We start from the raw sequence: 24,422 nt of genomic DNA on the forward strand, positions 1-24,422 counted from the left end.
CTTTGGACACAGTCCTGGTGCCTTAGGTGCCAGGCTCATGTTGGACCCCTGTCCTGGCACCTTAGGCGCCAGGCTCATAAAGCTAGACATGTGTTCAAGTGTTTTAATGTGCACTTACCTGATGCAGACCATGCTGCTACATCCAGGCCCTCTTGAGGCCTGAATGGAACTACTTTACCTGTGGGACTACTTTCCACCTGGGTGTGGTCGGGGAAGGATACATACCTGATCGGTGGAAGGATACATACCTGGAACTTCTTCCAAAGCTATTTAAACCACGCCCGATCAGCAACTCACGCTTCGCGTTGTTCTGTTCCTCGCAGCTGGACGCTCACCGTGTCAGCTCCTGCATCTGGACTTCAGCCACGACTGACAGCATCCTGGGTCACCTGCAAAGGGAGATAAGAGAGAATTGGAGAGACAGAAGACCTTACCTGCTAAAGCTGCATCACGGAGACATCACACCGACGATCCTGAAAGGGAAGACATCATTTTTAAAAGCATTTCGCTTCGATCGCTGCAGCGCTGCATTTCACTCACCTTTCCTGGGCACCTCCATCTTCAGCAGCGATCATCCGGATCCGCAGCCACTTCCCAGAGCCTAGAGAGAAAAAGACAAGAACACAAGGTGAGAGAAGGAAGGGAATAGGAAAAGCTCATTTTCCTTCTAAGACTTACCTATTGGGTCATTCCCATTTCATTTCGGGTCCTGCCGCTTCCTGGCATTCCGGACCCCAGCCCCTATGGGGAAAAAAGACAAAGACATTGAATGAGCGAATGCAAAGACATTACCCAAACGCTCATCTAGAACTTACCTGTCATTTACTGGAACTGCACGTTTCACTTTGGGTCGCGCCATATCTCCGGCATTCCAAACCCCGGCCCCTAAGGGGAAAAAGACATATGCGTTAGCGCTTGCTGCAATAAGACAATGAACATTATTATTAAGCTTGAACTTTTGAACTTGCTACAGAACTCTTACAGCGCCTTACCTGAATAGTCAAGCTTATTTGAACTCCCATCAAACCTCAATCCAGTGAAGTAACTGGGTTTCAACGCGCCCCTGCATCAGAAGCAGGATGGAGAACTCATCCTTCCAGACCCTAAGGTGAGACTTCACGGGGAATCGTGGAAGGGTATCGTGGAGGGTTGGAAGGGAGTGGGAGGCTTGAGCATTATTCCATCAGTAGGTAAAACTCCCTTTTCACGCACAGGGGAATATTCCTGCGAGCCAGAGAAGCCAGAGTAGATGGGCCCTACCTGTCCATCCTCAGAGTCCTGCGCTTCACCATTGAAGAAGCATCAGCACTTGAAGCCAGACCTGCGCCTCTGTGGGATCAGGTGAGCGTGACACCCAGCTGAAGCAGGATCAGCAATGCTTGGCCTTGTGGTTGGGATCTGGAGTTTAGGTGGATAAATGCAAGATGAAGACAGGAACAGACAGGAACAGGATGCCAGCGTAGGAAATCAGGAATCAGTGTCTGCTGTGTGTTGTCAGGGGCTCTTATTTATAATGCCAGGTGACATCATCACAGTATATGACGGGGCAGGCTTTACTACACACGCCTCTAACAATAGGATTGCGCAAGGGTAGAAGTCTCCGCTTAGCTCTTTGCTGGTTGGATCACAGAAAAATGATGTCATGTTTATGGGGTGATATTTAGAGTGTCCAGAAACCTCTCAGAGTTACTGGAACTAAAATCTAATTTTGTCACAAACACATATTTACACAATTGCAACATTTTAGTAAATCAGGTACACAGGTTAAATATTTTTTTTCCTCACATTTCAATCCAAACCCCCAGTCCGTGAGGCCTGGTTTCGCTCCTCTACCAGTTTTTCGCACTTGTCACTGGGATTTACATTTCTCCAAATTCTACAACTTTAAACATGAGTGGGGATCGTCATTAGGAAGATATGTACAACATATTACATTTGCAACATGGATGTTTTTCTTGTAATTCCACATATATCACCATTTCTGTCCCCTTTGTGTCACTACATTCTACCAAGTTTTCAATTAAAGGCCACAAATTTACTTTTACACTGTAAAAATTCTACATTGTTACCAATTTTGGTTGATGAGTTAAAAGTCTTTAAAGTTTCCTTATGGAATAGTCTTTAGAACAAATGGCAGTCACTGTCTGTCATTTTTTTTTCTTTCCAGCTGACACCGACTGGCATTTCCTTTCAAGCAGGATGGGGGGTTCCTTCAGCCTGATTGCAGTTTTAGGGTCTTTCACACCTCTGCCTTCCTTACCTGAGAACTGCATTGTCCTGGGTTCCAACAGAGACGAAAGTCAGTTCCACCCTATAATTATCAGTGGGTTGGCAGGGTCTGCTGGGAGAGATAGCCCTTTCGGCAGAAAACCTGTTTTTCAACTCTAGCAACGCTGGGTTTAACATCTTTCACTTTTGATCTTAAATCCAGAATTAAATAAGCCTGTTACATTAAATAACACATGTGATATATTCTCCCCAGTATCAAACCCCTTTATATTTCTAAAGACAAGTACAATGTTTATTTACCAGCGTATTGTTTTAAAACACAGGCATTCATTTTTCCTAATTTTGTAAGCAGCCTATTTTCACACGTGGTGCAAGCTGACATTTATTTCTTTAATTCGGTTTTGGGCAGCTACCCCAGATTTCAACAATGTCCTTGCTGCTAAAATAATTTTTCTTTGGATGCATGAGTTTTATCTGAACACTGGTATATGGAACTGACCAGCCTCAGATAGTTAAAGTTCTTTTGAAGACATCTGATGTTTGCTACATTGTAAAGAAAATGAACGCATGTTGCCGTATTACTGAAAATAAAGATCCTTGTTGATTACTTGCCAAGCTACTTTGACTGTGCCTTTCATTCAGGAATTATGCTTAGTTTTACAGAGGCACAAGAACTTATTCTGGGCATGGCAGTGCCTTTTCAATCATAGTAGTTTCATGAGGAATGGATGAATTTAGCGTCAATCAGCTTTTTTAAAGGCGAACATGTTTTCAATTGGAAAAGGAATAATGGTTTTTCAGCAAAGCAATGCTGCCTCTTTCAATAATTCCAGTTAAATTTCTCAGAGCACACTGGCACGCTCCTACAGTATGTCCCCTGTTCCACCCCGCCTGAAATGTGGGTGGCAGGATGATGCAACCATCTTTTTGGTTGTTAAACATGTAGCTTTGAGATACTGGTGCGCACAGGAGCCAGCGCAGCCATTTTGCTGTGTCTTGCACAAATGCAGCAAAGTGATGTGGTATAGCAGAGCTGAGTGGGTCAATATATCCCACACAATGACTTGCACTAGGGGCGGGCAAAGTTGTCCACCTGTCAATAGAAATCCAATCATAAAACCCACCAACCCTCATAGAAAATATACCTAGATGTTTCCCGTTACCCAACCACAACCCTCCATAAGTTTCTTAGTTTGCCACGTAGGATGACATAATTGACGACAAATATTTACTATATAACATGTTTTTATGAAATGCGATCAAGACCTTACTGTTGGACAATGGATGATGTCCATTGCACTCCCTGTTTTAGATAATTGATATTAAAACAGACACCAGTCTTTTTTGCCAACTTCCTGAGTCAGTTGAATTATTGATGTCTGAGTAATTTCTCCATCCCCATCTACCCTGTAGAGTGTTACCTCATCTAGCTACCAGCTCCACCTCTTCAGAGGAATTCTTCCTTTTCTCACTTTCCCCGGAAGCTCACTATCTCCAGCATTCTGGTCCTCTCTAGGCTGGACTACTGCAACAGCATCTTTCTAAATCTGCCTGCCTCTACTCTTCAACCTTTACAACTTATCCAGAACAAGACTGCGAGACTTGTCATTGGACTCAAGCCCAGGGATTGTATCTCTACAGCACTGAAATCTCTTCACTGGCTCCCCGTGGCTGCAAGGATCAAATTCAAGACCATCTGCATCATTCACAAGGCTTTCTGAGGCCTTGGACCACACTACCCTCAACTTTCTCTTCCACAAATCTTCCTTCTCGAGCTTTCCACTCATCAACCTCCAACTCTCTGAGGGTCAGATGCTAATCCAAGCAGAAAGTTGGGGGCAGATCTAAATCCTCGGCTGGGGCCTCCCTCTGGAACAGCCTCCTGCCTCTCTCAAACTTGAGCAAAACCACCTCAGGTTCGGAAAGCAGCTCAAGACCCTCCTTTTCACACCCACTTTCTCTCTTCCTCTCCCCTATTGATGTACCTGACTGCTCTGCGCACTAGTCACATGTATACCCTCTGAACTCGGGCCCAGGCTTCTGCATGTCCAGTTGCAATCACACTGCCTTCGGGCACCCCCAGCACTTAAGGGTCTGTTCCTGCAACCCTGCAGTCCTTTCCCTCTGCACTTATGAACCACGTGCTGGCTGCACTTGTTGAGTTACCTGCACTTCTCCTTTACCTCCCCTCCAGGGACTTCTCCCCTTCCCTCTTCCTCACACTTGCACAATCTGAAATGCACAAGACCTAGCAAGATTGTTGTTTTGTCCTCCCTTTGTTTCCCCCTCCTTGTCCTGTCATGCCTAGAAACACTTGTGTACGGGCGCATTATAAATGCCATATCATACTATGTTTCTTGAATTGATATTTGCATAAATGCATAAGACAGACCAGGCTCACTTGATATCTCTCTCAGCTGGTGCGAACATGTCTCATCATTTTAGTAGCAAATTCCTGCTAAGGAAGGCTTCTGACAACACAAGAGTGCCTCATTTGCCTTTATCCATGTTCCCTGCCTGACTTTGTCAGATATCGGCATCCAGACAACAGAAACCTACAAACCAGGTTTTTAACACTAGGGTGTGCCTTCTGTATTGTATAATGTGCTTCTCATTGGGGGGATGCTCTGGGTATGCCGGGCAGGAGCTGTGAGGGACAGACATCAGAAACTGATTAAATAAACTGTGTAAGGGTACCCAAGAATAAGGGAAATGTACCTAATGAAATTCCTGGGAACCTCAACCATAGTTGCGGAAGAAGAATGGTGGACACGATTGATGGGCAGGGAGAAAACAGAATGGGCAGTGCGGCCGTGGTCCTATTCTTCAAACAAATTGGACTTGTACAAGAGCATAAAATGGGCAACCGAGGCACTTGAGGACAACTATGGACATAAAGCACAGTTGTGCCCTAAAACATTTTTGGATACTAGAAGAAGCAGAAGAAGTAATGATAGAGAAATGTGACCTTTGAAGAGTGGATTTTTGTAAAAAATTGTATTGCAATGAAATCAAAATAAAAAATATATATATTAAAAAATAGAAATAAACTACATAGACCACAACCCCCCTTGTTTCCCTTTTGGCTAGTATTTACCTAAACAATCAGATATGCAGTTCAAACATCCTGTTGCGCGCCTAGATATCCTTTGTTAATCTCACAGTGGAAGCAGTTTATTTAGTCCAAGCTTTTATCATATAAGTGCCGTTCTTCTGTTCTATTCAGATTGACCTAGTGAACGTACATGGAGTACAATGCCATGGCATGCGAGGATTAGCACTCACATGAGGAAGTGGATACCAGGTCTCTGGTTTGCCTTGCAAAGTCTGTAACAAAAGGTCCATAATAATCAAGAAGATTGTTGAATACCTAGTATTAGAATCCGTAGTTTAACCGAAAGCAGCCTGAAAGATGGTGTAGAACTGCTTATGTGACCCGGCAATGGAGAGATCGCACGATAGGCGTGGAACCCTGCAGAAAGCTGCATCCGCATTGAAGGGACGGAAGAGCCACCAAGCAGCAGCAGCTCCTGCCGCTCCTCCTGCATGGGGATTGAGAAACCCATTACAGCCCAAAAGACTAGGCTAAAGCCCAGAGACTTGAACACTACCTACAGTGTATGCAACTGTACTGCTCTGCTATCTTTACGTATGTTACCTTGGTTACTTACCAATAAATCCAAGTTACAAACTTACTGAGGGTCTCACCAGTTTCTTATACAACAGATGGTTTTCAAAACGCAGTGTTTCCAGCTTGGTGACCTTTTGTACTGTATGTGATCGATTGACACACAAAAGTGATGGGTGGAAGGTTTCGAATGAATCTAAACCACTGGCAATTGCTCTGGGCAACCTTCCACACCACCGTTTTTTAGCCCGTCTGCGCCATTGCAAAAGGGGACCAGCCATGTGCAAATCAGTCAGCAGCTGCCGCCACCGAAGGTAGCAGCCCAGCCCAAACTGCTAGGCCAGGTCCCCTCTGCACAGAAAACCAAGCAACCCCAGACATGTTTCGGCCTTGTTGGACCTCCTCAGTGAGGTGCAGCCTGGTTCCCTGTGGCGCAGCGAGCAAGGGACCCACTTCTGGGCATCTCACCCTCTCTCACAAGGAGAAACAAACTGACCACAAAAGTGATGGGTGGAAGGTTTCAAATGAATCTAAACCACTGGCAATTGCTCTGGGCAACCTTCCACACCACTGTTTTTTAGCCCGTCTGCGCCCGTCTGCGCCATTGCAAAAGGGGACCAGCCATATGCAAATCAGTCAGCAGCTGCCGATCGATAACATGATCACATACATCGGCCATCTTGAGTGTACCCAGTGGTAGACACGTTGTAAAGGGGCGGCGGGTAATGGGAAACGTATACATGGTGACCCTCCCAATTTAGGCAGGAGACTCCTGATTTTTTGGTAAAAAATGTTGCTATTTTTTACAGTCTCCCACCTAAAATATCCCAAACCCCAATGAAGTTCAATGGGAAATGTCATTCTCCCGTTTAACGTGAACAAATCTCCCGCCCAGGGGATCTAAAATGTTGGCATGTATGGAAACCCATCAATGCTCTTATTTCCTACAGATGGCAGCCTGGTAGTGGTGTGTCCATCTGGGCTGCCACTAACGACCTGGCAGTAACACAGTATGTCTTGGAGGTAAGTTCCTAACAGCTATAAGCCTGTAAACAGTGACATGTGGTGCTTTGCAAGAATAAAATAAATACCTGCATGTGTTGTCCCTCTATAACTATAAAATATCAGTTGCCCTCAATATTTGTAAAGCAACATGTTGTTGCATACAGTATTATCAAGTTCTTCAGCTACATGTTTCCCTGCAGTAATACTGTCATATTCCTCAGGTTGCAAAATGCTTGGCCGATATCTGTCACAAAGTGGCACATGCCCATCATGTCAGTAACCAATGAGCAGTCAACTAATTTAGCAGACAAGCATTACAGGACAGACATTCGATGTATTGCTCTCTTTAATGTCTTGCCGTCGTTTTCTGAGCACTAACGTCCAGACGTTTAGATTTAGGTTTGTATCCTGAAGATAGCACTTTAAATTAGAGTGATACATAGAACAAGCTTATTTGAATTCTTTTTTGCAGACTGACACGTTATCCTAATTAAGATGCTGCAATTTTCTGATGCTCGTTTCTTGAGACCATCAGTGGGCTAGTTTGAGCAATAGAAACATGATTTTTCAGCTATGTCTGCAAGTAAATAGTTGGACAGCCACCTACCGCTCTCCATGGGGAATATGCTTTCACTGTTTTAAAAGCGGGAGCTTCTGAGAGAAAACATGGCATGTATTGATTGTTTGGCATAAACCTCATACTGTTTTTATGCTGCGCTAACCTTTTTAAATGTCCTTGTTTGTCCTTCCGTAGAAAAGAAAACTACTTCGTATTAACTGGTTTAGTAAGACTCGCCTGTTCACTTTACAGCAAAACCAAAATAATCTCACGCCGTTTATGGGTCATTTCAGTTGCTATCATTACCGACATACTGTCGTGAGATAAAGTGAGCAATGCAATGCAAATGGTAATGGTCAATTAAGTGAAATACTTGCTTTGTAATTAAGATGAAGAACAACATATTGTATTTGTGGATCAAAACATAATGTGCCATACATAGACCCCCATGTCTTTTCAGGAACATTTATACACAATCAATCTTATGCTGCCTGGTGTTTAAGCACCCATATGTTTGTGTTACTATGCATAAGAAGGCCATTAGAAATTCTGAAAGTGAAATTCCACAAATTGCAATTATTGTACAGGAAAGCTCATCCACATAATGTATGGATGTTGAACTTGTCCTCATTAAACAGTGGGGTAGCGGGAACTGGCAGGAGAGAACTGGTAAATGAGATATATGCTTGCGGTGCTTGATCTGGGCCTTTGCAAGGGCCAAACTCACTAATTACCACAGACTAGTCAATGTCACTCCATGAATCAGTGGCTCCTCTTCGGGAAGTAGTGCCTGAATTGAGTTCCTGTTGCTGCACATTGTGTTAAGAGTCGCTGGATTAAATAGCATAATGCAAAGCAGTTGGATGATAAGATATGTAACATCCAGACAAAGGGATTATATGATGTGTTTTAACAAACCACAAAATCATGCAGGGTGAATCGAGAAGCATGTCTAACAATGTTCTTAACACTGCACTTTCGCTTTATGGTTCCGTTATTAATTGAAAGGAATTATTTAAGCGTCCCTTACAAGTATGTGATTTTGGAAAAGGGTTACATACATGGTTTCTGTGAACCAAAGTCTTCAGTGGAACAAGATTTTCAGTCGAGTATGATTTGGGGATGACTATGCCAGCATACATCAGAGGTAAATCCTGATGGAAAGTGACCGTTTTGCGAACTCGTTTATTGTGAGGCCACTTTGTAAACCCCGGGTTTGTCAGGAAGCGTCCGGTCTTGGCTCTATCGTTTCGTTTCTGTGTGTGTCCTTGCGTTTTTTTTTTTCTCTCCGTCTGCGTTTCTGTGAGACAGTAGATGGGACGTTTGTGTATGTTTGGTCTTGGCGGGCAAATTCGCACTGTGTCGGGTTTCCAGCACGATGGTGGATGTTGGTACATTCACCTGCAGGGGGAGGGTGTGTGTCGTGAAGCGATTTCACCTCATGAATGCCGGGAACTCCCCCTGCAGAGGTCCCCAGTCAAAAAGAAAGATCATCCTGGAATCATTCTGGAGTCATCCGATGACTCCATTCTAGAGTCATCCATGGATAGTTCAGGAAGATCATCCAAAGTATTCACACAGGCCAAAATATTTAATGAGATGATGACTCTAGAGTTATCACAGAAACTACTCCAGGATGAGTTTGGATTACTTCCAGTGATGATCTTGGATTACTCCAGGATGACTCCATGACAACTTCAGGATGAGTGGGGATTACTCTAGGATGACTCCATGACAACTTCAGGATGAGTTGGATTACTCCAGGATGGCTTCGGATTACTCTAGGATGACTCCATGACAACTTCAGGATGACTCCACGACAACTTCAGGATGAGTTTGGATTACTCTAGGATGACTCCACGACAACTCCAAGACAACTTCAGGATGAGTTTGGATTACTCTAGGATGACTCTACGACAACTCCAGGATGACTCCACGACAACTTCAGGATGAGTTTGGATTACTCTAGGATGACCCCATGACAACTCCAGGATGACTTCATAACAACATTAGGATGGGTTTTAAATTGTAAATGATTATTGCAGACCACTCCAGGATGAGTTTAAATGATTTCAAGATGGTTCCAAAAGATTTAGGAAAAGGGGTTGGATTACCACAGGATGTATCCCTTTTGAGTAACATTGGTGGCATTACTTTACAATGACTCTAGTTAGACTTCTGGATAGTGTACTGGAAAAAGAAAATCTTGCAGCTGTCACTTTTCATCTTTGCTAGAGCACCCGTTAACCAAGTTCGCCAATTTAGTGCACACAACTACAACCCCCATATCACAAACCAACTCCCCCATTTCAATTCTCACCTCTAGACAACATGGCCTCACACCCCATAAAAGTCCCACAGCTCCAAAGCACTACACCAAAATACACACTTCCAGCTACCTAAACAGCATCTGTTAAAGGTCTACCAGCATGACAGACTTCCGCCAGTCACTACACCCAATAACCCTAAGAGCAGCTAATTATTACAGAGTTCATATTGTGATAGTAAAATTCTGCAGCTATAAATTGTTGATATTTTAATATTGTATTGCTCTGGCTATAAGATATCTTCAATCAAACATAGGCTCAGAAAGTGTACAACTTTTTTTATTCAACAAATTCAGTTTAACGGCATAGCTCCATAATAATAAATAGGTTTACAAAAATACAAACAAACAATCATTGATCCTGCATTTCAAAAGGTGGAGTCTTTTTTAGGCCTCTTCTGGCATTGCAAATTTTGGTAGCAAGCTTCCTCCTTATTACTCGGCAGTCCATAGTAGGCCAGCTTTTAGCCTTGCAGACAGATCTCAAAAATTCTACAAAAAATAAGTCAAGGTCACGTTGCTAATGTGTGGGGAGTTTCATAGGAGTCAACTATTGCATGCATAATGTTTACTTACATGTGGGCTTTCATCCCCACAAACAATAGGGCCTGCATCTTGGGGTGCATGCTGTACATCCACATCAATCCTGGATACATTGTAGTTAGGGTTTTTTAGAGGAGTTGAAACAGCTTGTTTCGGGCAGGTAAACAGTATTTTCTGCATTTTCCCTTCACATGGTGATACACTGCTTTTTCGGTCACTAGTGGGGACTGACACTGCAGCCAAACTCTGTTTTGAGGATGTTCCCAATTCCGCTGTTTTTAAAGACTGTAGTCTGAATGATTGAGCAGGTTTGTGTGCACGTGTGGGTGTCAACTCGCTGTCTAAACAGGCATGACTGTCATTCTGCAACAAGGACACACTATTTAGAAGACGTGGGGATAGAGTTAAGCATGTCAAACTAGATCTATCCGACAAAATATTTGCAGCCGACAATTCACTGTTATTTGATAGTCCATTTAGTGGTTGTTGCGCAGCGTCTTTATATTGTCCAGGTGAAGCAACAGAGGTGGGCTCTGAGGAAGGAATGAAAGAATGAAGAACACTAGCCATCCCTGCCAAAAGAGTTAGGTTCTCCAGTTTTTGTGACTGTAGTTGTGAACAGGCCTTACTAAGTTTGGGAGCAGTCACTTTCCTCCCATCAGCTTTTACTAAATAATTCTCTTTGTTTTCTTTTGTTTTTTTCACTGGATGTTCTTCTTGCAGTTCACGCAACACTCTTTTAAATTTTCCAGCACTTCCCCGATTGCCCGAATCCACCAGTAGCTCCTTTTCCTCTTCTGCCTTCCTTTTTAAGGCCTGAATCAGTCCCTCTGCATCACCGCAATAGTCTTTAATTATTTCTTCAAATGTTTTTTGTGTCTTGATACACTGTTTCTTGACTGCAGGTATGAAAAAGGCAAGTTAAAACCTCAAGCGAAAATTTCAAAATGTGACTATCTACACAACCAAAGTGTCAGAACCATGTTGTGCATCTATACTTTATACATTAGACTTACTCTAAAGGAAGTAGAGATGCTGTGAAAGAGTGGTGGGCATTGTGCAGCACTCATCTGTATGTTAGAAAAAAAGGGGATGCCTCACTGTAGGGACGTTAGATGTACCCTCCTCCCGAAACATCAAATGGAGGGAAACAGAGGGAAAAACATATATACTTTGCTTACCTGCCGATTGGAAAAGCACTACCGCTTTGAAATCCCTTTCTTCACGTATTTCTTTTCCACTTTCATCAAGACCCTCTACCAGCCATTTACAAATCACTTCACCAGGAATTGCCAATGGCTCAAATTCCCCATCCTTTCGAATACAGAGAGAGTTGTCGCAATCAAAGAAAAGCACATTAAAGAGGGCCATGGTTTGAATTATTACCTAAAAGACGAAAAATAAATACATTTAGTGTGCTCAAAGTATTATTGTGAAACTATTCTGTACAGGATCATTAATTTATGGTCCCCTTACTATGGACATGTTCCTGCCTGAAGTGTCCCCATTTGTGATTGAAGCTAGTATCCTAATATGCAGCACCTGAATGACCCGCTGTGTCCTCATTGCAACATGACTTGCATTGGAACCAACATCATTAACTTTACAAATACGTTCTTGCCATTTTTTACACTATCCTGCATTTAGCCCATCTCTGTTAGTGAGCCAGATCCTGCATTTAGCCCATCTCTGTTAGTGAGCCAGATCCTGCATTTAGCCCATCTCTGTTAGTGCGCCAGATCCTGCATTTAGCCCATCTGGGTTAGGAAGCCAGATCTTACATTCAGCCCATCTGTGCTAGTGAGCTATTTCTCACTAGAGGGAACACATCACCCCTGGAGGCACCATATGGGACTCATTTAGTCAGGACAGCGCAGGTATCAAAGGTGCTGCCGCTAAATAACCATGCTAAAAACTCACCCTTCTGCATACACCTTCTCAAACACTGAATATTCAGATTCAACTGTAAGAATTACTGGTGTCCACTTAATAAGATTCTGCACTTTACTTTGTCTACTGTAGCTGAAAATGGCCTATGAATGGTATATGAAGTAACACCTGCAATCTAAAGACCACATATCCCCACATAATTCCATGACCTCACAACCTACATGCCGATGTTTGGTTTGTGTAAGAGAACAGAACACACATTCAAGCGGTAGTCTTGACAAATCACATACAATGAGACAAAATCCTCATAGTCTTGCCCAACACCACATGGCAGCTACCAACCGAAAAACACCTACGCTCGGCGAACAGTGTTCCTGAGTTTAACCACAGCAAGTAAGGCCAGCACACAGGTGTGAGAACAGAGAGTGAGCTCACCTCTAAAATAGATTTGGAGTACTTTCAAGAAGGGAGACCTTCGACCAGAAGAGCAGCACATAATGGAAGGAGAAACTATGGACGCAAAGTGGCATGTGGAAAGAAAGCATCAAGAAGTATTAGGCCACACGGTGGGGTGGAGAGAAAGTGTAACAGTGATGTGTGTGTGAAAGGTTAAGAATGAGAGGCATGGCCAGATGGGGTTCTAGGAAGGAGTGTGACAGCATGTAGGGTTGAGCGAGAGACCTGTGCATACTAGGAGCGGCAATTAAAACTCTGCTCTATTCCAGCAACATAATTGCATGAACATGAACAGGTAGCCAATCCCAGTGTTTGGTTTCCGCATTGTAAACACATTCCTGGATCGCTCTCCCAGGCCTGCCTTTAATCTGTCCCCGCCCCGGAAAGCTCTGAGGGGGGTGGAGGGGCAGGGGCCCCAGCCCCCGGGATGAGTTGAGATTATCGCCAGCAGCAACGTGAGAGAAATCATGGCTTATTACCACCCTCCTGTCACGCCATGGCATATGAGCAGGCCCTGGGCTGGGAAGCAGGGTCCAAGCAGCACAGGAGAGTCCATGCAGGTCAGAGACAAGAGAGGAGGAGTGTCAGAGTAGGGCTAGGAAAGCAGGGTCCAAAAAAAGTAGGGTCCTGAGGATTCGAGCAGGACACAGACAAGAGGATCTGTGCATGTATGGAGCAGGAGCGTGAGAGCAGGGTTGACAAAGGGGGTGTAGCACGAGTTGTAAAACATGCATTGGCAATGCCAACAGTTTTGCCTTTTGTGTAGTAAGGCACTTGCAGTCTCTTCCGTAGTGGTATTAACTGACCATTGATAGTAACATGTGCAAAATGGTGTGAGTGGCTGGGCATCTAATAGCAATACCTGGCAGAGGCCTAATCCTTACACAAAAGCCCAAAGTGTTGGCTTTGCCAATGTTTGTTTATAAAAGGAGTTCAGTGAAGGACACGCACAGTGCTAATAAATCAGGTGGCTGAAGGCAGACCTGGTTAAGGAGGGTTTGCAAATCCAATTAAGTCATTAACTTCCAGAAGACTGCTTTGAAAAAACACTGGCAGGCACCTTGACTGCAAAGTTTGATGGTAAGGCTTGATCAAAGCGAACGCAAGAGAGTTCCCATGGGGTGGTGTTTTGGGCTGGGAGGGGCAGGAACTGGGTGGGAATGACCATAGGGTTTAGCATGGCCATGCGTAGCCAATGGGTGGGCAAATAACCAAACACCTACAGGCTGTGTGTCCCTCCTCATATGCCACTTTCCCTATCTGTGCTCTAATGCAATAGTTTTAGTTCATAGATGGTGCTAAAGCGCCACCTAATAGCCCAAACTAAAAAGTGTGGGACTCATTAACATATACAATGGGAAGTGATGACCCAGGAGGTTAATATATCAAAATTACACCCATGCACTCTGGGGGCCACTCGACAGTCCAGTATTCGCTCCCAAATGGCACTGTTGCTGACATGTTTCCCCCTAGGATTCACGGAATCCTTCACCCACCCTGCGCCCTGGGCAAAACAAAATTTGGCGCCCCCCTCACCCCCAAAAAAGAATACACACGCCAATCTTGAAACACCTAGGCAACACAAACACCACACCATCCACACACATTAAAAGCAAAGGCCCCTACACAACATGCGCCCACCATCCACATGCATACAGTCACCATCCACACACATTAAAAGCAAAGGCCCCTGCACAACATGCGCACACCATCCACATGCATGCAGTCACCATCCACACACATTAAAAGCAAAGGCCCCTACACAACATGCGCACACCATCCACATACATAAAAAGAAAAGCCCCCTACACAACGCACGCACATCATCCACACACATACATTAAAAGAAAATCCCCCTACACAACACACGCACATCATCCACACAAATACATTAAAAGAAAAGCCCCCTACACAACGCACGCACATCATCCACACACATACATTAAAAGAAAATCCCCCTACACAACACACGCACATCATCCACACAAATACATTAAAAGAAAAGCCCCCTACACAACGCACGCATATCATCCACACACATACATTAAAAGAAAATCCCCCTACACAACGCACGCATATCATCCACACACATACATTAAAAGAAAATCCCCCTACACAACGCACGCATATCATCCACACACTTTGGAGAGAACGGGATCATCAGGGGAGTGAAGCCTGTAAACTAGAAGGGACACATGGTGACTGGATTAACAGATGGCAAATACACGTTCCAGAACAGTCAGGAAAGCAGATAATGCATTGAAGATTTCAGCAGTATACCTTCAGCCTGTAAACAAAGTACATTTTGATCCCCCTTGTATAGGAGACGATAAAAACATCAGGTTCGACTGAACAAACGCACGGACACTGTACAAACAGGAAACGCAACAGAATTAGCATTTACCAAAACGCGAGGAAAGTACATTTTCTAGCTGGTTTTTACCACGTTTCAATACGTCTAGCGGGTTACGGCTATAAATTGAATAATAGGTGTTATAAAGCATTCTGAGCACTGTGTATCTTATTGAGCTCATTTGTTGTTTTGAAGGCCTCGGGAAGTGGAGAGAAGGCAGCGAACACGCGTCTAAACCGGAGCTGGGAAGCGAGTACTTGCAACGCGAAACTGCAGGAAACAGGAAAAGAAAGAAGAACGCCTCTGAGGAGGAGCAACTGGATTAGCCTACTTTGGAGAGAACGGGATCATCAGGGGAGTGAAGCCTGTAAAGAAGGCACACATGGTGACTGGATTAACAAATGGCAACACGTTCCAGAACAGTAAGGAAAGCTGATAATGCATTGAAGATTTCAGCAGTATACCTTCAGCCTGTAAACAAAGTACATTTTGATCCCCCTTGTATGGGAGACGAGTGGTTAAAAACATCAGGTTCGACAGAACAAACGCACGTACACTGTACAAACAGGAAACGCAACAGAATTAGCATTTACCAAAACGCGAGGAAAGTACATTTTCTATGTTTTTGCTAGTTTTTAGCACGTTTCAATACGTCTAGCGGGTTACGGCTATAAGTTGAATAATGGGTGTTATAAAGCATTCTGAGCACTGTGTATCTTTTGGATCTCATTTGTTGTTTTGAAGGCAGCGGGAAGAGAAGAGAAGGCAGGGAACTCGGGTCTATATTAGAGGTCCGAGACCAGAAAATCCAGAGTATTCGCTGAAGTGCAGTGTGCATATTTCGTTAGAGTCCAGGTCAGGAACCTGTAGGTTAATGGAAGAAGAAAGCCGAAGAAGGGAGAGACGAGACAGCGAACAGGATCAATCCTTAATAGCTCGATCCTCGAGGACCATATGGCGGCCATATGCCATGTGGCTTCTGTTTGGGAGCTTGTATACTTACCAGGACAAAGAGGAAACAGCCACGAGGACGACGACGAAGACGAAGATCCAGATGCTGCAGAATTCCAAAACCGAAAGAACAAACAAAGCCACCAGCAGCTAAATATACCTGCCGGTGCACGGCATGGAGTCCTCCTTCCTCCATGATTGTCTTCATCAGCTACATCATCACAGTGCGTCGTACGTAAAAAAAAACGTCCCCACGTCATGACGCCTTAAGGCATTTCAAAAAAGTGTCGGCAAACTTTTAAACAAACACACAATACTCTCGGGTATCATATGGACTTTATCTGCAATTCTTCTACCACTGCCTTGCTACCTAATGATGCAAATGCCACTTTATCTGTGTCTATGACCCCAGAAAACATGCCCCCCACTGGTTTGAATGAAATTACCGCTATTTGCAATTCTTCTACCACTGCCTTGCTACCTAATGATGCAAATGCCACTTTATCTGTGTCTATGACCCCAGAAAACATGCCCCCCACTGGTTTGAATGAAATTACCGCTATCTGCAATTCTTCTACCACTGCCTTGCTACCTAATGATGCAAATGCCACTTTATCTGTGTCTATGACCCCAGAAAACATGCCCCCCACTGGTTTGAATGAAATTACCGCTATTTGCAATTCTTCTACCACTGCCTTGCTACCTAATGATGCAAATGCCACTTTATCTGTGTCTATGACCCCAGAAAACATGCCCCCCACTGGTTTGAATGAAATTACCGCTATCTGCAATTCTTCTACCACTGCCTTGCTACCCAATGATGCAAATGCCACTTTATCTGTGTCTATGACCCCAGAAAACATGCCCCCCACTGGTTTGAATGAAATTACCGCTATCTGCAATTCTTCTACCACTGCCTTGCTACCTAATGATGCAAATGCCACTTTATCTGTGTCTATGACCCCAGAAAACATGCCCCCCACTGGTTTGAATGAAATTACCGCTATTTGCAATTCTTCTACCACTGCCTTGCTACCTAATGATGCAAATGCCACTTTATCTGTGTCTATGACCCCAGAAAACATGCCCCCCACTGGTTTGAATGAAATTACCGCTATTTGCAATTCTTCTACCACTGCCTTGCTACCTAATGATGCAAATGCCACTTTATCTGTGTCTATGACCCCAGAAAACATGCCCCCCACTGGTTTGAATGAAATTACCGCTATCTGCAATTCTTCTACCACTGCCTTGCTACCTAATGATGCAAATGCCACTTTATCTGTGTCTATGACCCCAGAAAACATGCCCCCACTGGTTTGAATGAAATTACCGCTATCTGCAATTCTTCTACCACTGCCTTGCTACCTAATGATGCAAATGCCACTTTATCTGTGTCTATGACCCCAGAAAACATGCCCCCCACTGGTTTGAATGAAATTACCGCTATTTGCAATTCTTCTACCACTGCCTTGCTACCTAAAGGATTCTCACCCAGGGGGTGCATGCTATGTTTAGGCCTCATGGCTTCCATTTTAGCCCAACATAGTCTCAAGCTTTACCCTTGCCACGATGGGGATTTTGAGGGTGCTGGGTGCCTGCTTTTGACTGGGATGGCAAAGGGTTCTCACCCAGAGGGTGCATGCTATGTTTAGGCCTCATGGCTTCCATTTTAGCCCAACATAGTCTCAAGCGTTCCCCTTGCCACAATGGGGATTTTGAGGGTGCTGGGTGCCTGTTTTTGACTGGGATGGCAAAGGATTCTCACCCAGGCGGTGCATGCTATGTTTAGGCCTCATGGCTTCCATTTTGGCCCAACATAGTCTCAAGCTTTACCCTTGCCACAATGGGGATTTTGAGGGTGCTGGGTGCTTGTTTTTGACTGGGATGCCAAAGGATTCTCACCCAGGGGGTGCATGCTATGTTTAGGCCTCATGGCTTCCATTTTAGCCCAACATTTTAGACGGCTAAAAATGCACCTTGGTATCCATGAATACGCAGGGCACCCCTTTTGCCACCTGTATTCTGTTCTGTTATCTTAATTATTTGACTAACTTTTAATTGCTTGTATAATCTGGTTAGGGTATTTCTGTCAACCAACACAGCCATACAAATGGAAATGGATGAAAGGCCCCCTCGAGGAAAAGGAAAGAAACGAGGACCTTACAAAAAATGGATTGCACTGGTAAAATATATTAACGTTCAATGCAACTCTACCGATAAGAGGTATCCTACATGCTTTTACTCCCCAAAAATACATTCTTCCTAAAAACAAGCAAATATTTCTAAAACAAAAAGGGGTGAAAGTGCACCAAAAATAAACTCCTGTATTCGGCTTGGTCACTAACAACCAGACTACCTCTAACCGCCTGACTACCTCTAACCGCCTGACTACCTCTAACCGCCTGACTACCTCTAACCGCCTGACTACCTCTAACCGCCTAACTACCTCTAACCGCCTGACTACCTCTAACCGCCTGACTACCTCTAACCGCCTGACTACCTCTAACCGCCTGACTACCTCTAAAGTTGGGAAATTAAGTCTGCTTTCATTACATGTCATTTGTTTTCTCTATTCTGTGCATTCATACTTTACACTCTCTGGCTCTTAAAGCAAGACCTGTATGACAATTATGCAATTCTAATACTGGTTTTATGTGTGGCTGCAGAAGGAACATTTCATCGTAGAAACTGATTCTTCAAACACTAGCCATCCACATACCAGTAATACAAAAGGTATGTTTTTTCATCAAAGTTGAAAATGAAACTTTTATATCTGAAATGCCAAATTGTTTTGAATTGGATTGAACATAACTGGTTTCCTACATTCAAACACATGCTGGAAGTGCATCTTTTAGGCTTCAAGGAAGCCCCGAGAAACACTTTGCTTACTTTTGTAGCTAGAGGGGGCTACTTTTAGAAATGTTTATACAACCCCAATGGGCCCATTGCTAGCAACTTGAATCCATAACCCTAAACTGGGAATTCCTAAACAGCTGTCTAAACTCACCTGTGGGATGGGTTCTCTAGTTTAGCTGGTCATTCACCACTCAACCCCTTCTTCCATTAAGTGCTGCTAGTATTTTTACTGTGTGTTTCCCTTACTTGTTCCCTAGGGCCAAATATGTGTTGGGGACATGTGTGACCAGCTTTTGGGGGCCGGTGAATCCATCTTAAATTTCCTTTGTCACCTTTTGAGTGTGGTCTGCATACCTGTCTTTTCCTTCTATGTGTAAGGGAAGGGCCTGGTAGACTAATTGCACCTTTCTGTTGAGATGTTATGGTTAGTGGTCTATATCATTAAGTGGCAGACCTGGTGAACCAGGTCTGGTAAGTGCATATTTTCTGGAGACCCTGTGTTAGCTCCTATCCATAATGGGGTGTTCATATGAAATAATGTACTCACCTGTAATGTTGAGATTAATTTATATCTAAACGTTTATATAAAGACTATATTTTTAACCAAACTATATTGTGTGGGCAATCTTTTCTTTTGTACTTGTGGTGGTTGACATTTGGTGAGTCAGTTTAACTTGAGAGACTTTGCTTGTGGTTACCAGCAGAATGGAGGACACACTTTATCTACATACCAGGAGCTTTGATGTACTTTCTGTATGTACATAGACAGGGCAGTATGAATGTGGATTGGGCAATATGACAAAGTGAGTCTATTATCATTCATATATGATAAGCTTGACTTTTTATGTCCAGTGAAAACATTTCACATAACTTGTACTGAAGTAATTGAATTTTTGGCAGAAGTGAAAGAATAGCGCTATATATGCAATTTTTCTTTTTTGGAAAAATTTTGGTTGGACATGATTTCATTTTGGAATCATTGAAGTAATCCTGTTTCAGTCGCTTATCTTGCCAGCTCACATTGTCTTCGGGAAGTGTATAGACTGCCAGTCGAAGCCTTATTCAAACATATGATTGGGATCACTCCAAGTTTGTAGTAGTGTGGGGCCTGAGTAATCATTTTAGACCGTACTCCTCGCTGTACTCATGCAGAACAGTAGTCATTGCGTGATAGGCACCAATGTAAAATGAGTGCACTGATTACTGTCTAACAAATGTTAAGGTTGGATAATTGTGGCTTAATTTGGGCTCCATGGCAAGTTCTACCAATATGTGTCTTGAATCACATGGATTTGGTTTGGAAGGGTGCATGATGACTAATTAAAATGACTATTTTTGACTATAGAATGTACTTAGCGGTGAATTCCCATACTTATGCGTTAGTCACTTATTACTGCAAGAAAACTATTTCTGTGGCATGTATGCTTTTTAAGTGTGATTCCTGGTCAATGGTTCAGCACTTTTACATTGGGTGTTGCAATTTAAATGATCATATCCATATTATGCTTTTTACATGCAATTAAAACTAATGCCAAACAGATGTGCTTAGCAAAGCATTAAAAAATCGTTCAGCACAAGTGCAATTAAGCAAAAGCTGAAAGACTATCCGTATTAGACCGCAAATCATCCTACAAACTCTGTGATTAATCAGTAAGCCATCCCCAAATCATCAAGAACAAACATGCTTGTCAAGTAATCAGCAGGTCATCCCAGAATCACCGGGGCAAACCTGTCGATGCTCTTGAAGTAATCGGCAGGTCATCCCAGAATCATCCCCAAATCATCATGGTGATGCTCTTGAAGTAATCGGCAAGTCATCCTAAAATCATCAGGAACAAAGAGTTTTCTAAAATAGGGATGATGTTAGCATCATCAGCAAGTCATCCTAAGCTCATCCCCAAATCATCATGGTGATGCTCTTGAAGTAATCGGCAAGTCATCCTAAAATCATCAGGAACAAAGAGTTTGCTAAAATAGGGATGATGTTAGCATCATCAGCAAGTCATCCTAAGCTCATCCCCAAATCATCACCCACCATTCTGAGACATTTGCTGATGACTTTAACAGCATGATGACTTCTGATGATGTGGGAATGACTTCTAATGTAGTTCGATGATCATCGGATGACTCCAGGATGGTCTCTAAAGTCATCCTTTTTGACCTGGGGTGGAAGCTACCGGGAGGGGTTAAAACAAAGGGAATCATCGCCGGAGGGAGAAAAGAGAGGGAACGCAGAGGCCGGTCACGTAGGGACGTCCCCAGAGGCCGTTTGTTTTCCTGGCCGGCGTTTCGCTCTCCGCTTTCCACGGTTGAGAAAACGAGCCGTGCTGGGATCTGAAGGAGAACCACATGGGCTGGAGCTTGGGTGCAAGTGCCTGCGCAGCAGCTCTGTGAGTGGCATTTCTAGGCCACGTTCATCCCTGTTTCGTAGGGCTGCTGAGAGGTAGGAGACAGAACGTGTGGAGAAAGGACACTGTATAAAGCGTTGCTGCACATTGATAAACACCCTGTTTTACAGGAAGGCTTTAATGTTTGTTGTAAAGTTCAGGTCTGAGGGAACACACTTCGAGCCTCGGACATATTGCTGAGGTGTATTCACCTCAGCCAAGCTTAGGGTGCACCTCGGGGAGACAAGAAGGCCCTGGGAAGGGCTTTAAAGAGGAGAAGAGAGAGGGGAGGGTTGTCCCCAAACCTGTTTGGATTTACCCAAATTCTCCAGAGGTCCAGGTTGGCCCTGGGTTTTATTTTTTTGTTTGTTTGTGGGGTTGTCCCTTTCCCCTTCTTCCCCTTTCATGGGGAGGTTTGGTGGTGGGCAAGCCTGGCTGAATAAGAGAGGAACGCAAATCAGCGGCCAGCAGGGACCCCTGTGATTACAGCGAGTTACCCAAGGTTGCCCAGCAGCCCTGTTAGATGTTCCCTTTCTTCCTCGGGTATAGGGCAGTGGTAGTAGAGGGGCCAACTGGTGTGGGAGAAGGACGATTTGCCAGATTTAATTCTGGTCTCGGGATTAAATAGAACCTGTTTCTAGATTGGCTTAAATCAGGCCGGGTTTCATTGATCTACCCGTATCTGACATAAGTAAATAGGCGGTACTGTGGGGAAATGTTATGTTCCCTTTAGGATAGATTAGCTATCTCGCTGGTCAAGGGATAATGGTTGGTTACCTCTACTGTTTTGGCTGAGTTTGTATTGGTTGGTCTGTGTCCAAAGTGTTGTGTGTCTGTGTGATAGTCTGCAGCTACCTGGAGGTTAGGGCTTCTGGTGTTGACTCTGGTTATTACAAATGTGTGTGAAGAGAGGCCAGTACTCCTAAAGCTGCCAGATTGATATTATGCATTATATTGTGACCGCTTCTCTTATGTATGACACCCTTACGGTCAGTCATCAATCTAATGTATGCAAAGTAATACGTACTTATTTACTTCATATATGAAATGTACTCATCCAACCACCACTCCTCCCAGGTTGCTGAATTGATTCTATTTAAATATTTATTTATTAGATGTTAATGAACTCATTCTACCTAGCTATTTATTTACTTCATGTATGAAATATACTCATCCAACCACCCCTCCTCCCAGGTAATGAAATGATGCTATTTAATTATTTATTTGTTCCTTGTATGAAATGCGAAAGGCCCATTCTAGGGGCACAGAAGTGTTGAAAGTTACTCATGTGATAAAGATAATTCATTATATGCATTCATTTATATAAAAAGGATGTTCTAGCATTGCCAAATAAATTAGGCTTTGCCTGTTGACTTGTTCAGGTACTCAGAGGCAACAGTCAGTCATCAGGACTCTCTGACCATGGGACAGGGCCCACACCCACAGCAGTAACCCACACATTGGTGGGTTATTACACTTTGTCAAAATGGCCCATGAGTGTATGTTGCATTGGGTACACGCCGAAGGGCTCAGTTCAGAGGCCTGCTTCATAGTGGGCTAGGTACCCTTCATGAGCGAAATCATGAGCGAAAAAGTGTTAGCTATGACTGGTTCCTTGGAACCCATCACTGGGAAAGTGAAAATTGTGGGACGCATACCTAGTCAAGATACAAAGTGATATATGCTATGTTATGGTGGTATTTCACTTACAGGTAAAACCCTGCCCGCTGAGATCCGAGGTGGGGAGCCTTTATTACCTACCCCACCTGGACCTTAGATGCTTGGCCCGGAAACACCTCCGCACCAAGAAGCTATTACATCAACCAAAGATGCCATAGTCATTGCTGCTGCAGTGGCTGAGACTGTTAGAGTGACTAAGGAACAGCAATCCCCGTCCCCTTTGGTTATTAAACATGGAACCTACACCCGATTATGACTCTTTTCAGGCGAGAAGCCTGTGCCTAAAGGAGAGGAGGGCTATGAACTATGGGATGACCTCAACCACCTTATGTTACACGACTGGAAAGTGTCTGATCAAGAGAAGAGACAAAGAGTAATAGAGGTGCTGAGAGGGCCTGCACTGCAGCCGGTACAGTCCCTTCGATCATTGAGTCCCGATCCAACTTCCCAGCAAGTGATGGGTGCACTGGAGGGAGCTTTTGGCATTACTGATCCAGGAGAGGATCTAATGATGAGGTTTCATGCCACCTCTCTGAGGTTGGGGTGAGAAATTTTCTGATTACCTGGTGAGGATTGAGCACACTTTAGGCCCGGACCACCACAGAGGAGGAGTGGAGACTTCTAGATTGAACCGGTATAGATTGAAGCAACTACTCAGAGGGCCCAAGGAAGCCGCTATACCCATACTGCAACTGAGGCTGCAGGAGAAACCGGATACACCCCCATACTATTAAGAGCTGCTAAGGTCCATTAGGGCTCCGGAAGAAGAAACAGACAATATCAATGTACAGAGTCACCCCGTACAAGGCAGGATTCCAATGTCCAACAATACCCTTTCTCAGCAGAGGCAGATTAATGAGCTGCAGCCGCTAGTCAGGAAACTACAAACCCAGTTGACGATCCGGGAAAGCTTGAGTGCGAATCAAAATCACAGCAGAGACATTCTACCATCATCCCGAGAACAGGAGCATCAGGTGTACCGATGAGCACAAGAGCCCCGAGAATGTTTACCTCTATCCTCTGCACAGTTACCACGTGGATATTTTTTCCACTGATGTGGAGATGACAGCTGTTAGTAAAGATTTCGTAATTGTAGGTAATTTTCCTTCCATGTGGCAACCCCTAAACTTTTTGCTGTTGTTTTTCACCTTGTTCTTGACTTTGCCAGAGAAGTGCAGCCTTCTGCCGCACTCCTCTGGGCTTTCGCTCCTTTCTTACGGGGAAACTGACATGCCCTTAAGACAGTCAGTACCGGGGAACGCTGTTTCCCGTAGTTTCTTTTATCGTGTTGCGGCTTTAGTGCAACATGACACAAGAAGGCACTGTAAGCTAAGTTACAGCTCTCTTGGGTCTCTAGCCTTCTACAGGCCCTAGATACTCTTTTAGGATGGTATTTTGATCGGTGCAAGTCATTCAGGGACTCGAATGGTGGCAGCGATCGTTTTGTTTATTTTGAGCTCCTTTTGGCGTTCTGAGCACGTTTTTCGCACTGAACCCAAAATGGTGGCCTGGCTCCCAAAATGGCCAGACCACGAGGCTCCTTTGTCTTGTCCACT

At 44.0% G+C, this 24,422-nt stretch overlaps 2 protein-coding genes across 2 annotated transcripts in view; one reads left to right on the top strand and one right to left on the bottom strand.

Moving 5' to 3' along the window:
• Positions 1–24,422, top strand: part of LOC138489003 (von Willebrand factor D and EGF domain-containing protein-like) — a 3,370,177-nt gene that overhangs the window by 750,857 nt on the left and 2,594,898 nt on the right. The window lies entirely within an intron of this gene.
• On the bottom strand, positions 10,077–16,159 carry LOC138489004 (uncharacterized). Its single transcript, XM_069616530.1, has 3 exons — positions 15,993–16,159; positions 11,472–11,676; positions 10,077–11,189 (listed from the first exon to the last, which is right to left on the bottom strand). Exons 1-3 carry the CDS (start codon positions 16,146–16,148, stop codon positions 10,294–10,296), a joined length of 1,257 nt encoding a protein of 418 aa, XP_069472631.1. The 5' UTR covers positions 16,149–16,159; the 3' UTR covers positions 10,077–10,293.

This window comes from Ambystoma mexicanum, chromosome 9 (assembly GCF_040938575.1).
Source record: "Ambystoma mexicanum isolate Mex_15411 chromosome 9, UKY_AmexF1_1, whole genome shotgun sequence".
Classification (NCBI taxonomy): domain Eukaryota; kingdom Metazoa; phylum Chordata; class Amphibia; order Caudata; family Ambystomatidae; genus Ambystoma; species Ambystoma mexicanum.

Excerpts from the sequence above, each read along its gene's own strand:
- LOC138489004 (XM_069616530.1), bottom strand. The coding sequence starts at position 16,148 with ATGAAGACAATCATGGAGGAAGGAGGACTCCATGCCGTGCACCGGCAG. Across the intron at positions 11,677-15,992 it reads GCTGTTTCCTCTTTGTCCTG|GTAATAATTCAAACCATGGC; the intron begins GTAAGTATACAA and ends TTCGTCTTTTAG. Across the intron at positions 11,190-11,471 it reads AGTGCTTTTCCAATCGGCAG|TCAAGAAACAGTGTATCAAG; the intron begins GTAAGCAAAGTA and ends TCATACCTGCAG.